This window comes from Trichechus manatus, unplaced genomic scaffold (assembly GCF_000243295.1).
Source record: "Trichechus manatus latirostris isolate Lorelei unplaced genomic scaffold, TriManLat1.0 scaffold00067, whole genome shotgun sequence".
Lineage (NCBI taxonomy): Eukaryota > Metazoa > Chordata > Mammalia > Sirenia > Trichechidae > Trichechus > Trichechus manatus.
In genome coordinates this window covers 14,335,759-14,352,106 of record NW_004444003.1, presented here as the reverse complement: position 1 = coordinate 14,352,106, position 16,348 = coordinate 14,335,759, and the positions used below count along the sequence as shown (strand labels likewise).

At 40.2% G+C, this 16,348-nt stretch overlaps 1 protein-coding gene across 1 annotated transcript in view; it reads right to left on the bottom strand.

Moving 5' to 3' along the window:
• Positions 1–13,422: 13,422 nt before the first annotated feature.
• The window catches only part of LOC101360332 (prostaglandin-E(2) 9-reductase-like), a 37,808-nt gene continuing 34,882 nt past the window's right edge, over positions 13,423–16,348 (bottom strand). Inside the window, 2 exon segments of the mRNA XM_012556499.2 lie at positions 13,423–13,697; positions 16,002–16,084. Of these exon segments, the coding sequence (XP_012411953.2) occupies positions 13,655–13,697; positions 16,002–16,084 (126 nt within the window). The 3' untranslated portion in view covers positions 13,423–13,654.

The following is a 16,348-nucleotide window of genomic DNA, read 5'->3' as shown; positions in this document are numbered from 1 at the left end:
AGAGTCATATAACAATGTATGTATAAATTTTTGTATGAGAGACTATCTTGAACTGTAAACTTTAACTTAAAGCACAACAGTAAAAAAAGTTTTACAGTCTTGAAAAAAAGTGATGATATCAATATTTCTTCAAATCTGTCATCCGATTTCCCATATCCTTCTAGAAAAGATAGAAAAGTTCCCTTGTTTCACCCGCCAGAAATAGCTTTACCTATTTGCTGCCCCAGTAGTCATGGGGATTGTGTCAGCTTCCTATAAGGAGAGAGGTTATGGGGAATGTGACCAGGAAAGTGCTACTTGAAAAATAAGTAGAATGTTAGAGCTTTAAGAGAGCTTTGAGATCATTTGTCCAATTCCTGATTCTAAAGTGAAGTCGAGAGCCACCTACTGACTTTCACAAGTTCACACAAGTGGAAGACATGAACCAGGTTCCCCCTTCCTGGTTTCCTTGTCTTTGCTGTCTCCTCCAGGCACTCACCTCCCATGTGGCACAGAGATCCACTGTGTCAAAAATTATTTTTTGATGTTCATCTTTCAGATAAAGCTCCTCCCCAGGCTGCAATAGAAGCAGTCATTATAGAGAGGTCACAAAATAATGTTTCTACCCTTGGTCATGCTCTCAGATACATGTAGAGCTGGGACACTAAGCCTCATTTGTAGGTGGAGCAACTTTCCAGACACTAATTTTTTACAAAGTGGTTTGTGTATGAAGTTGTAGGAAATGTCTTTTAGGAGATAGACTTCCTACAGGCTGTTAAATTTATTATATGGTTAGTAAATAACATTCTTCCTATGTCTTAATGGGAACCTAAGTAGACTTATGTTACTTTTGTCTGACCATTATATTTTCCTCTTTCGAAACGTCTCTATTTCACCTGGAAAGACAGTCGGCTACATGGTCCTAATTTTCCTCTAACGATATATTGTACTCTTGACTCAGACTGCACGATTAGAATTCCTTGTCCCCTGAACGCATGGTGATCATGAACCAAACAGTGTCAATCTAGGTTCTTTCAGGGATTAATATGGATGCTGGAATAGCCCAGAGAGGATCTCAAGTACTGATCACCATAAGCCTTGATCTGCCCCAAGGCCACAGCTGGAAAAAGATAGGACGAAAATAAAGCCATCCTAGAGGAAGCAGAGATAAGTGAAGGGAAAAAAAGAGACATTTCTGAAGACAATTTTGAATCCTCAAATCTAGCTTTGTCTTTGACTTCCTATTTACATAAATCGGTAAAACCTTCGTTTTGTATAAGCTACTTGAATAGTTTTCTGTCACTTTAAATCAAGAGCGCTCTATAAAACAAAGTCATTACTAGCTAAGTGTACGCTACAAAACCTAACTAAAGAGAGAGCCAAGGGTAGAAGCCAGGGTCTGCAGGTCCCTGTAACAAAGGCTACTAATTTTAGACCCACCCAGGGTGAGCAATGCCAAATCTGCTTTCGGCTTGAAATTTATGACAGAAGATGGAAACTCCTTGGGGACTAAGTGTGAGGCCGCATCACTGCATCACCACAGCTACATGAAACTCTGTGAAGTCCCAGGAGGCTCAGGAGCCATAATCAGGACTGTGCCTGGACATGGGTATGCTTATTTCCTCAACTTTTTGAGGCAGTTTTTTTTTTTTTTAATAATTCATGTTATTTTATTCTTTAATTGTACTTTAGATGAAGGTTTACAGAACAAACTAGCTTCTCATTAAACAGTTAGTACACATATTGTTTTATGACAATGGTTAACAATCCCACGACATGTCAACACTCTCCCTTCTTGACCTTGGGTTCCCTATTACCAGCTTTCCTGTCCCCTCTTGCCTTCTACTCCTTGCCTCTGGGGTGGTTTGCCCCTTTAGTCTTGCTTTGTTTCATGGGCCTGTCTAATCTTTGGCTGAAGGGTGGATCTCGGGAGTGGCTTCATTACTGAGCTAAAAGGGTGTCCGGGGGCCATACCCTCTGAGTTTCTCCAGTCTCTCTCAGGCCAGTAAGTCTGGTTAATTCATTTTATTTTTGTTGTTACTGTTGAAAATATACACAGCAGAACCTACACCAATTCAACAATTTCTACACGTTCAATTCAGTGACATTGATTACATTCTTCAAGTTGTTCAACTTTCTTATCTTTCTTTATTCCTCCCCCGTAAACATAAACTCACTGCCCCCTAAGCTTCCTATTTAACTTTTCTAGTGAGGCAGATGTTTTGAAGTGGCTTAACTCTCTTCTCTTTGAGAGATGAATTAGAGAATTGGAGATTCAAAGATTATTCAGTGACAAATTATTATTTAGGACTCGTCCCCAGTGTAATAATCCCTATGATCTCCTAAGAAAAAGCTTAATTTAACCACCTCTGCTGACAGAAGAACCAGTCATGCTGACAGAAGAAGAGAAACAGGTTTGATTATGCAAATTACTACTCTTCAGAGCTGATGGGAAATGAGTAAGATAGAGGTTGACACAGTCCAGCTGAAGTCTTTTCAGTGTCCTTTTTAAGGCTAGTCAAAGGAGAGTGGTCCAAAGTTGCGGAGTTTAAAAGAATGAAAGTTGTGTTGGCTTAGTATTTTAGCCAACTTTCTGAGGGAGATAGGGAGCAGATAACAGACTGGAGTGTGACTAGTTTCGCAAAATCGAAGCTGAAACTTTTTGCCATCATCATTTATTTAAGCTAAACCTGAGTCAACAATGTAGAGAAAAGAAATGTGAACATAAGACTAGAACTATTCTTTAGGTGTTTAGAGTCTTCATTTTTTATTAATATACTTTATGTTGACCACTACACTCAAAAAATGATACAGAAACTTTGAACTGAAGTAGAGAAAAATGAGCAAAAATATCTAAAAGTGATGGAAACTCTACCATATTAAAACAGGTTAAAGGAATGGGATTTAATGCATGTACCGTATTTTATGCAAATAACGCACATCTCCTGCGTTTGTTTGCCTGCCACTCCCTCCCCCGGTGAGGCACCTTCACACTGCCACCATGCCAATCCTCTTCCAAGTGTTGCTGTTAAAAAAGGTTATTATAGTGAGCTTATGAGAATACCTTGCAGGGGGAGGGTATGGCCAGCAAACAAACACAAATGATCTGAGTAATTTGTGTAAAAATACGGTATCTTGTGGAGAACACTAACAAGCATCTGTTCTGGAAGTGTCCCATTACAGGTAGTACATAAGAAGTTTGCTCATACCCATTAACATGTTTGGGTTCATTCTGTAAGGACTTCACGCTCAGCCCCTGGAAAACTATTGGCTTGCTTCACCTAATATTTAGACATTATGTTGGAAGCTTGATAATCACAGGGGTAAAAAACTTTCTTCTTGGGTTTCCTTTTCATCTGACCTACCCATAAAAACTCTATTTTCTGTTTGAGCATATTGTCAGCCCAGCTACTGAACAATGGAGATGAATTCCTCAAGAGCTCAACATCTTTATGTTATAATAATAAGCTCAATATGTGTATTATTGGAGTCTTAGTGGTGTGCCGTCGTTAAGGACTACAGCTGCTAACCAAAAGGTCGGTAATTCGCATCCACCAGCTGCCCCTTGGAAGCCCTATGGGACAGCTCTACTCTATCATATAGGGTCGCTATGAGTCGGAATCGACTCAACAGCAACGGACTTTATTTATTTTTTTTTTTTTACGGGTGTGTATTATTTTTTATACAGTTGATAAAGCAGTTTTACATGCTTAATATAATTCTATCCTAAATTTTGCACTGTGGGAGAAGCCTTAATTTCTCTTTCTTCATGTATAGTGTCCTTGATGTCATTCTACAACTTGTCTGGTCTTCAGTCATTAGTGTTCAATGCGTTAATCTATTCTTCAGATGGTCTCTAAATTCAGGTGGGATATACTCAAGGTTGTACTTTGGCTCTTGTGGACTTGTTCTAATTTTGTTCAGCTCAGCTTGAACTTACATATAAGCAATTCACGGTCTGTTCCACAGTTGGCCCTTGGCCTTGTTCTGACTGATGATATTGAGCTTTTCCATCGTCTCTCTCCGCTGATGCAGTTGATTTGATTCCTGTGTATTCCATCTGGTGATGTCCATGTGCACAATTGCCATTTACGTTGTTGAAAAAAGGCATTTGCAAAGAAGTCGTTGGTCTTGCAAAATTCTATCATGTGATCTCTGGCATCGTTTCTATCACCAAGGCCATATTTTCCAGCTACCAATCCTTCTTTGTTCCCAACTTTCACATTGCAATCACCACTAATTATCAATGCATCTTGATTTCATGTTCAATCAATTTCAAACTGCAGAAGCTGGTAAAATCTTCAATTTCTTCATCTTAGGCCTTAGTGGTTAGTGTGTAAATTTGAATAATAGTTGCATTAACTGGTCTTCCTTGTAGGCATATGGATATTATCGTATCACCGACAGCGTTGTACTTCAGGATAGATCTTGACTTTTTTTTTTTAACAATGAATGCAACGCCATTCCTCTTCAAGATGTCATTCCTGGTATAGTAGACCATATGATTGCCCTATTCAAAATGGCCAGTACTAGTCCATTTTAACCACTAATGCCTAGGATATAGATGTTTATTCATTCCATTTCATTTCTGATGGTTTCCAATTTTCCTAGATTCATACTTAGTACGTTCCATATTCTGATTATTAATGGATGTTTGTAGCTGATTCTTCTCATTTTGAGTCATGCCACATCAGCAAATGAAGGTCCAAAAAATTGACTCCATCCACGTCATGAAAGATGACTCTACTTTGAGAAAGCAGCTCCTGCCCAGTTTTATTTTGAGTGCCTTCCAACCTGAGGGGCTCATCTCCTGGCACTATATCAGATAATTTTCTGCTGCCATTCATAAGGTTTTCACTGGCTAATTCTTTTCAGAAGTAGACTGCCAGGTCCTTCTTCCTAGTCTGTCTTAGTCCAGAAGCTCAGTTGAAACCTGTCCACCATGGGTGATCCTGTTATTATTTGAATACAGGTAACATAGCTTCCAGCATCACAGCAACATGCAAGCCCCTACATATGACAAACTGACAGATGTGTGGAGTGATCTTATACATACAGAACCTGAAAAAGTCCACACAAAAAAACCATGAGACTATGGCCCCCAGACACCCTGCTAACACAGAATTGAAGCCTCTCTCAAAGTCCACCTTTCAACCAAAGATTAGACAGTCCTATAAAGCAAACAATAACACACGTGAGGAACGTGCTTCTTAGTTCAGTCAAGACCAAATGGGCAACACTTGCCCAAAAGCAAAGAGGAGAAGGTCGGAAGCGACAGGAAAACTAGACAAATGGACTTGGGGGAAGCAGGGGTGTAAAGGGAAAGGGGCAGAGTGCTGTTACATCATGAGGATTGCAGCCAATATTACAAAACAATTTGTGTATACGTTTTTGAATGAGAAACTAATTTGGGATGTAAGCTTTCACCTAAAGCACAATAAATTTTTTTTAAAAAATGGCATTCACAACACAAACAGATCACACACAGTTGCCCAAGGGTACTGGAGGATTATTGTAACATCTTATTTGTCACAAGATCATGAAGTGGCTTCATTTCAAGGCTGTGTTCTTGCTTTCCAAAGCACCATTTATCTTCAAGATCAGGGAGGAAATATAACTTCATAGCACAGCTGCCTATACTAGTAAACAAGACTCGGTGGCTCTGATCAAGACAGCTTAGTGCTCATGGACCAGCACACACCAGGGATGATAGCATAGTGGGACTGGTTTTCCTGTCCCCAGGTTCTGTAGGTGACATGATGGACCCACATGGTGGCACTGAATGCAATGGGTTGTGCTGCTACTGAGTAACCCAGGGCTAAGAGTTCAGCACCTTTCGTAGCAAACTGTAAGCAAGTCTTTTCCTCTCCCCTACAGGAGCAACCAGTCACATGGTCCTCATGCTGTGGTCATCTTGACCTACCTAATTGTCTTTGTGACTAACTGAAGAAATGGCTCAGGGTCAGAGGTTAAGCCTTCCAGTCTGGCACACTCAGCAAGGACATGCAGGGGGCTTGGGGCCCAAGGCAGACTGCATCTCCAGCACCATCCCCCATATCCCTCTCTCTCATGTTATTTGCTCAGATTCAATTACAATTTATATATCATACCAAAAAAAAAGTGATATGGCAGTTTATGTATCACAGAAAGTTTATGAACCACAGAAAATGAAGAGAAAGAGTCATTGATCTTCCTTCTGTCTTTTCAGAAATGAATTAAAATAACAACCACTGTCTCTTCCCAAAGCACGGAAAATTAACAATGTCCCAGGGAGTAGATAAATAAATAAAAATAAATTTAATATTTATCCAGATACACACAAGGAGAATTATAGTGGTAGTGGCCATAGCATCAATACCACAGCCAACATTAGGAGCGATTACTGTGTAGCAGGTACCACTCTCTATAAGCCTCACAGACCTCTAAGAGGCAGATTCAACTATTACAGTATTTTATAGATAAAGGAACTAAAAGAGGTTACTAACTTGTTCAAGGCCACATAGAACATAAATGACTTCTTGATTTTCATTTCTGCCTGCCAAATTGTGCCACAATCTTTTCCAGATCCTTCCACATCTCCTTCTCCCTTCCTACTCCCTTATTCTTCCTTAGGCTGACAATGGAGTGGGATAATATGGAGAATTTTTTAGGGAAACAATGAGAGAAGTTTTCCTGTGTTGCATATGATTTTCAGGGAGGATGGGTAAATAGTAGGAAGAAGGAAAGTTGCTAGAGCCTTGGTTTTGCATGTTTTTTCCAGGCATCCTGTGGTTAATTGCTTGCCCACCACTTCCAGGAGCACATGTGGGTTTCCACAGTCAGGCTGCAGCAGAGTTAAGATAGGCTTGGAGTTTCACTCAACTTCTGCTGTGCTAACTGTAGCATCTCTCTTTTCTCACGATGGATTGCTTGCACCAACATATAAAGAACATGCTGAGGTCCACTGGGTTAGAGATTTCAAAGATCATTGCACAATAAAGTGAGATAGCCCAGAATTAGGGAGTTCTAGTGAGCATCCCAAATTTGGGGTGTTCAAAATTTGCCTCAGCCTAAATTACAGAGTCTACAATTTGATGAATATGAGATCAATATGTACTAGCTAGTATTCCACAGCCTGACCCTCCCTTACACACTCTCTGATTTGGAGATATTTGGGATTCCTGTGCTGACTTTTCTTCCTTTGTCAGCTAATTTATTCAATTCCTCTGTCACCTGTCCCATTGATGGGGCAGGTATCCTGACAAAATGTTGAAATTTAGGATCTCCAAAAATCAGCAACTTCCCCCATGCATCTGTCAGTTTGTCATACTGTGAGGGCTTGCATGTTGCAAGCAAAAGACCAAAATGGAAGTCAGAAGAGACTGTGAAACTTGCTGTTGAACATCGAGTAGCTAAAGCGAATAGAAGAATTAATGAAGAAAAAGAGCTGAACAGAAGATTTCGATGGACAGCTCAAGAAGACCAAGTAAAGTATTATAATGACATGTGTAAAACCTGAAGTTAGAAAACCAAAAGGGAAGAACACATTCAGCATTTCTCAAGCTGAAAGAACTGAAGAAAAATTCAAGCCTCGAGTAGCAATAGTGAAGGATTCTATGGGAAAATACTGAACAATGCATGAGGCATCAAAAGAAGGTAGGAGGAATACACAGTCACTTTACCAAAAAGAATTGGTCAATGTTCAGTCATTTCAGGAGGTAGCATATGATCAAGAACCAATGGTACTGAAGGAAGAAGTCCAAGCTGCATGGAAGACATTGGCGAAAAACAAGGCTCTAGGAATTGATGGAATACCAATTGAAATGTTGCAACAAATGGATGCAGCACTGAAAATGCTCACTCTTTTATGCCAAGAAATTTGGAAGACAGTTACCTGGCCATCCGACTGGAAAAGATTCCTATTTATGCCTATTCCAAAGAAAGGCCATCCGACAGAATGCAGAAATTAGCAAACAATATCATTAATATCACACACAAGTAAAATTTTGCTGAAGATCATTCAAAAGTGGTTGCAGCAGTATAGCAACAGGGAACTGCCATAAATTCAAGTTGGATTCATAAAAGGACGTGGAACAAGGGATATCGTTGCTGATGTCAGATGGATCCTGGCTGAAAGCACAGAATAGCAGAAAGATGCTTACCCGTGTTTTATTGACTATTGAAAGGCATTCGACTATGTGGATCATAACAAATTATAGATAACATTGTGAAGAATGAGAATTCCAGAACACTTAATTGTGCTCATGAAGAACCTGTACGTAGACCAAGAGGCAGTCGTTCAGACAGAACAAGGGGATACTGCTTCGTTTAAAGACAGGAAAGGTGTGTGGCAGGATTGTATCCTTTCATCCTTTCACTATACTTACTCAATCTGTATGCTGAGCAAATAATCTGAGAAGCTGGACTGTATGAAGAAGAAAGGGGCATCAGGATTGGAGGAAGACTCATTAACAACCTGTGTTATGCAAATGACAAAACCTTGCTTGCTGAAAGTGAAAAGAACTTGAAGCACTTTCCAATGAAGTTCAAAGACTACAGCCCTGAGCATGGATTATAGCTCAACATAAAGAAAACAAAAATCCTCACAACTGGATCAATAAGCAACATCATGAGAAACAGAGAAAAGTTTGATGTTGTCAAGGATTTTATTTTATTTGGGTCCACAATCAACACCTATGGAAGCAGCAGCCAAGAATTCAAACAATGCATTCAATTGGACAAATCTGCTATAAAAGACCTCCTTAAAGTGTTAAAAAGCAAAGATGTCACCTTGAAGATGAAGATGCACCTTACCCAAGCCATGATGTTTTCAATGGCTTCACATGCATGTGAAAGCTGGGCAATGAGTAAGGAAAAACGAGGAAGAATTGATGCCTTTGAATTATGCTATTGGTGAAGAATATTGAATATACCATGGACCGCCCAACGAATGAACAAATCTCTCTTGGAAGTACAGCCAGGATGCTCCTTAGAAGCAAGGATGAGACTTCGTTTCACATACTTTGGACATGTTATCAGGAGGGACATGTTATCCTGGAGAAAGACATCATGCTTGGTAAAGTAGAGGGTCAGTGAAAAAGAGAAAGATCCTCAACGAGATGGGTTGACACAGTGGCTACAACAATGGGCTCAAGCATAACAATGATTGTGAGGATGGTGCAGGACCAGACAGTGTTTTGTTCTGTTGTACATAGACTTGCTATGAGTTGGAAGGGACTTGATGGCATCTGACAACAACAACAACAACAACAACAACAGACATTAGCAAAAATTGCTAAATGGCTTTCTAACATTAAAATTCACATTAAGACATAGGCAAAAGGATATTTAATGATTGCCTAATGAATAATGGTCATCTATTTGCAGTAGTTGGGTAGAATTTCTGATTACAGCCTTGGTGATGCTGAAAAAATAAGTTTAGTCTCCTGATGTACACATACTTAAACTTATGAAAGAGAACATATGTGGCTTTCGGTGACTAGTGGAAAGATGCTCTTGCCATTCTTGCTGTCAGCCTCAATATCTGACACACAGAGCATGAACAAAGTAAGTAACTCCTGCCCACACGCCCACACAGCAGTGCTAAGGTACTGGTTACTCCATTGGTCAGATTTGTACCTCATCCCAACAGTGCTTTCTTCCTGTGTGTATTCAGAATGCAATATGACAAAGCAAAGCTTAGAAGGGAAGAAATGGATAGACAGTAGCCCATTGCATTATGGGGTGGTTAAATTCCTTATAAAGCACTGGCAGGGCGAAGGGAGTGTTTTATAAACACTGCGTATTAGGCATTATTGGATGTTTTCAAGGTCAAACCATAAACTACTCAAAGTCTTTAAAATATTCTTCCCAAATACCAGTCTACAAAACAGTCACATTTAACTCATCTCTAGAACGTTTTTAAAAGTTTACACTTGGGCCCCACTTGGGTATTCAGGAGGAAATAGAGGGAATTGACCTTAACTACCCTCAGATAACAAGTCCTATTTGTGGTTTTGGCTCCAGTGTAGCCTCTGAGCTGGAGGAGATAAGGGTTTCATGATGACATAAGAAGCATGCCAACCACCAATTGGAGAGCTCCTCAAGCAAGCTGGGAACTTGGTCCATCTGCACTCTCTAGTTGGCCCCAGTTTAAAAGATTTCATCACAAATAGTATGACTGTGGCTATCAAGGCACTAAAACCACTCCTTCCATAACATAATGGTCCCAACTGTGTAGATAGGTTAAAGTACAAGCATGGACTATATAAACTTTGTGAAGTTGTTTAAGTCATGGTAAGGAAAAACATCTTGTAGCACACTGAAAGCATGAGTAAAACAACTGACTTCCCCCTTTACTGGACCCAGAGACCTGAGGGAAAGGCTAAAAAGGGCCTAATACATGGGTCCTGCTCCTTGAGGGACACTGGGGTAGGCTCAGAATTGAAGGATAAAGGAGGTGGCCCCAACGGCTCAGTCTTGGTATTCTTCTTATCCATTTTATCTTCCTATATATAGGATTTAATCCAATGACCAGTTACAAATCCTCCAGCATTACAAGGTTCCATTAAAGAATTTAGGTGGTACATAGGGACTTCTACCTGTCTGGTCTGAGTTAACAGATTTGGCCAGGATTCAAATTTTCCCCAGTTTGTATGTATACAATCAGGCTGAACAAGATACTGTATCTCAAGAGACCTCATGATTTCCAAGTTGTATAGTAGAGGGAAGGAAAAAAACCAACAAAACTAAACCCATTGTCTTTGAGTTGATTCCGACTCATAGTGACCACAGAGTAGAACTGTCCCATAGGGTTTCCAAGGCTGAAATCTTTATGGAAGTAGACTGTCATATATTTCTCCTACTGAGCGGCTGGTGGATTTGAACTGTTTATCTTTCAGTTAGCGGTCCAGTGTTTAACCACAGAGACACCAGGACTCCTAGCAGAGAGAGAAGAAGAGGAAAATGGGGAAGGAGAGAAGGGAGAAAGTAGGAAAGAAGGAAGGAGAAAAGGGGGAAAGAAAGGGAAAGGGAGAATAGAGAATGTTCTTGAGTCATGAATGAAAAATAGATTCCTGTGTCACAAGTAAATATACCCACTCTTCACTTATTACATGGTTAGGTTTCAAACACCAGTCTGTTATGCGAAATTGGCATTATGTGGGAGTTGGGGCCATCTCTGTTTTCTGCGCTGGTGTTCTCTGGTCGCTCACTACCCATTGGAAGTCCCCAGAGCAACTCTGGATGTGCTTGATGAGGGGACCCCCTTCCCCACCAGGCCTTCCATACCACTGCGGAGCTCGCTGGATTGGGGGTGGTGGTGGCGGTCAGGTATTGCCCGCTGCCTGCTGCCTTCTGCCAACATTGCCTGTCCCCAGCCCTTGGCAGGGACCCCGATCATCCTCTTTCCACCCTGGTCTCATAGCCCCATGTGACCCCTTTCCCTCTCCCCCCTTACCACCTCCCCCCACTGACCTTTCTGGCACCTTGGGGCCCTCGCCAGACAGCCCACTGCCCACCATCCTTTGTTTGGCCTGGTCATCACAGAGGCCTCTGCTATATTGTTCTGGGTGGCCCACAGAGAGCACCCCAGGCTGGTGGTGGCCCCATGTTAGGCCCAGACCATCAGAGGTACCGCCTGAGAATTTCTTCAAAGTTGTCATAAATGCCGAACGTCGGATAATGAGATAGTTGACGAGTGAGGAGCAGGTGTAATAGTTTTTGTTTGCTCCCCACTCATCTCCCAAAAGAGAATTTTCTAAGATGAGGACAACAAATATTTGCTCAGCAAAGGGTATATTGATATGTTGAAAAATAATTGATGTTGGTAGCAGAATTTGGTCCTAGGAAGTGACCTCTTTTGCTGCATGAATTTGTTGCAGTTGAGGCTGCAGTGGGAGTGTTGCTGTACATGAACAAAAATAGTGTACTCTTGAATATTGACAGATGTGATATGGGGTCGTGAGGGACTGATCATGCTTGAGTCTTGATCGAAAATAGATGTCTGTGCCAAAAGTAAATAATGGTTTTTATTTTATCCTCACTTATCTCCTCAAAATAAATTTCTAAGATGAAAACAACAAATAGTTGCTCAACAAAAAGTATATTAATATGATGAAAAACAATTGATGTTGGCAGTAGAATTTGTCCCTAGGAAGTGACCTGTTTTGTTGAATGAATTTACTGCAGTTGAGGGTGCAGTGGGAGTGTTGCTCTACATGAACAACAAAAAAAATGTTTACTCTTGAATATTGACAGAGGTAGTATGGGGGTGGTGAGGGACTGAGGGGCTGTGCATTCCTGGCCAAGGGTCAGGAATGAATTACTTTGTAATACAGAGGAGATAATAGACGCTGTGTGGGAGGCGGATTGGAAGCAAGAGGTGAGGTGTAGAAGGATTAGCGGTATCATCGTAGCCCAAGAGGAAATTAGGAAAAAAAAAAAAAACAGAGAGGTTTAATAGGGATATTTATGAAGTTTTCCACATGGTGTTTGATGAAATTCATAACCCATGGAATGTTAAGTAAAATCTACCTTCCTCACTCTTGTGTCATGGAGTCTGATCTATTTGAAGAATGAAAGAGCCCCACAAGTGACCTCAAATATGTGAAGGAAAAAGACTTGGCTCTTCTTGGGAAGACTACTTCATGTGCATTATTTTTTATTTTAATATCGCCCAATACTATAATCAACAGTATAAGCAAGAATATACTGAGAGCTAATGCTGTCAGGAGATGACTCAGTAGTTCTCACATATTCTGAATACTCCTGATTAGGTGCAAAATTCTGGTGGTTTTGGAAGAGAAAATTGTTAGCTTTGTTAGGTGTTTCAGTTAAGACACAACCAGTTTAAAAAGAATCTCTCAAATTGGCCTAAATACCACAGAAATGTGTTACCCCTATAATAAGAAGTCCAGAGGAAGCACAAGCATGGGTGCATTCACTGGGATCCAGATCTTCTTTGAAATTCTCTCGGCTCTTCCCTCTTCTGTGTTGGTATCCTCAGGCTGGTAGGAGACTGCCACAGCAAGTTCGGACATCACATCACAACATAACATAACAATACCTAGTTGACAAACAGGGACCATCTCTTTTTAAAATTTTCTTCTTGAAGTGTACAAAACTTTCTCAAAAGTCCCCAGCACAGTTCCTATCATTGGCCAAGATTGTGTCACAGGTCTCTTCCTAAAGTGATCACTTGGAAAGAGCAATGGAATTAATGTGAGTGACCTGACCAAATGATTTAGAGTAAAATGAGCGTTCGGAAGGCAACCACCATGACCCCTGCAATGGTAGAGAAAAAGTGACAGTTTTCTTCAGATTAGGTTGCTTTCTTTAGGTTAGCTTTCTTGTATGTGTATATATGCAAACACACACACACACACACACACACAGGAAAGTCACAGGAAGAAAATGCACCAAATCTTAAGTAGTTTTGAACAGTTTCTATCCCATCTCTTTTATTTTTCTAATTTTCCACAATTAGTATTTATTATTTTACTTATCAGGAGAAACAAACATCTTTGTTTTGAAGTCTTTATTATTTCATCAAATAAAAGGAAGGAAAGTTAAGCATCCTGACAACACACATGCTGCTTTCTAATGATCTTCATGCAATACAGAACACCTCTCTTCACCCACCAAAAGCAGGAAATTCTGGTAGAAACCATGGTCAATAGTGGTTGATAGTTTGCGGTCAATATTCTTCGGAATATGGATAGTAAGGATGATCAACAGCACTGAAAAGAGAAGGAGGATAATAATTTATCAACTCTATTTCCACATACTCAGAAGTTTTCTCCGGAGGTGCAGTCAGGATAGGCTAAAAACTCTGAATTTACTGATTGCAGTCATTCGGAGGCTGAAGTTTTGAGCCTGAGAAAGTTTCTCTGTAATAACAGAAGGTACTTTTATGCTATATTTTGGTGATCATGTCCCTATCTCTATTTCTCGAATGCATAAGTGCAAGATGCTCGGCCTCCTGCAAACCCCACAAACATGCCGAACACCCACAGTTGCATGTACACAACACCAAAGTGACAAGCTGTTTGTTTTCTATTATAATTATAAGAGGGTATAAGACCAAAGAAGAATTGATGCCTTTGATTTAGGATGTTGGTGAAGAATATTGAATAAACCATTAACTGCCAGAAGAACAAACAAACCTATCTTGGAAGAAATATAGCCAGAATCCTCCCTAGAAGCAGGGATGGCAAGACTTGGTCTCACGTACTTTGGACATGTTATCAGGAGGTGTCAGTCCCTGGAGAACAACATCATGCTTGGTAAAGTAGAGAGTCAGCAGAAAAGAGGAAGACCCTCAATGAGATAGACTGACACAGTGGCTGCAACAGGGGGCTCAAAGATAGCAACAAGTATGAGGATGGCACGAGACCATGCAGTGTTACCTACATAGGGTCGCTATGGTTGAAACCAACTTGACGGCACCTAACAACATAAGAACTGTGGCTGACTATTTTTGGTCATTCAAGCCCCAGGTGTGCTTCGTCCTTAGATAATGAGAATGATGGCAGTAAGGATTGTGTTGCCCTTTTCCACTCATTCATTCAGTAAACACGTACTGAGCACTCTCAATGATACAGAGACCCTCCATTAAGGAGTTTCTGGTCTATTTAAAAAGAAGATATATAGCTAACTCACCATTCCTACGACATGTGACTAACGTTTTCTTAAATACAATTCATAAGAATACTTATTATTCAGTAGCTACTCTTACTGTTTGTTTTCTTTTCTGTGTTCCTTTTTTTCCTTTCTATAATTTGTCTTTTTCAATTCAATTTCTTTGAATAGTACTTTCTGAGCAATTCTGTGTTTTAGGAAGTGTGCTCTAGGCATAGAGCTACAAAGTAGACTAGGCATTCACATACAATCAAAGGAGATCATAGACTTATATTTAAATTCCTTTAGGTACAGAAAAGTTACTTTCCATCTTTTTCTCGTTTATAATGCCTTTTCACAGAATCATGATAATGTTTTCACCAACAGGAAGGGAACTTTCACAATCTTTCTTATGAGATTGAATCTTTAGTTTTATAACTAAAATTTTTTCCCCTTATCTCTAAGCTCCTAACTTAATTTCTCCCAGTTTGACTAGTGTTCTTTTCTCTCAATGGTGAGATCTTGCAGTAGTTAAACAAATGGAATACTATTATTATAAATAAACCAATGTCAAGGCTTCTCCAAGGCTAGCCTCCTGATGGACAACACTGGAGTAAAAGAACTACGGCAGGAGCTAGAGAAATCTCAGAGGATCTTACTTGGTATATTTCACTGGGGACAAATCAGTTGCTAACATTTTAGGGTCAAATTAATTTCATTAGATATGTACCATTCAGCTTGATGAGATGATGCACCTGTGGAAATGGAAGGTTTGATTAGGAAGGAAGGCGAAGGAAGAAACAAAATTGGAAGAAATAGGTGGTGTCTTGGAAGGAGAATACTCCATTAAGTAGAAATTCCACTGGACACTTACAGGCAGAAGTGGAAGCAGGGCTGCATTATGACTTTCATGTGTCCCAGGGACATTTGCCTTCACGGTCCCCTCTATGTTTTACAATTGTTTGGTTTAAAGACAAAAGTAAACCAGTCTAGATTCTTTATTACATATTCATTATTACTACATTCATTTCTGTTTTCTGATATTTAATATAAATTAAAGACAAAACAGTTTCATAAGCCCTTAAAAATATCATGGACTCTAGACACTGTCTTCTACACCTAATGAGAAAACTGGCCCTCAGTGGAGGTACACCAAGCACAGGTAGTGAGGGCATAAAGAAGAGAATTCACAATGATGTGAACTCTGGCAATTTTATAGAGTCATTCCTGAATCCAACTCACAATTCTGTTGGTCAGAGATTGAGCCCTGAGAGAAACCTCCAGTTGGATATACACAAGATCTCCTGTTGCACGCCTATGGCCCAAATCAGACCTGTCTTCCTGATTTAGAGAAGCTTAGTTTCTTTGCTAACCTGCTTACCACTGAAAGCAACTAGTGGAAAACAATGACAAGAGTCACTTACAATTCTAATGTAGCATATTGAAAATTTCTGTTGAGGCTATCAATTGCTTTCATGTCTTCTGGGGTCAACTGAAAGTCAAAAACCTGAAAGGAAGAAAAAAATCACATTAAACTTTCTCCTAAGGCAGTCTCCTAAGGCAGCTGGCTAATAAGTGAGGTATGAATACCCAGGAGGGAATTTGAGAGCTTTCTAGAGGGACACAGGCAAGGATAGCATTAAGGGAAGCATTTCCCAGATCACTGGCTTCCATGCGTACTCTGAGAATTCTGAGTTCTGACGCTTCTTTCTAACTCTCTCTCCTGCTCTGCTCCACTTTACCAAAGAAAGGCATACCACTCATTAATCCC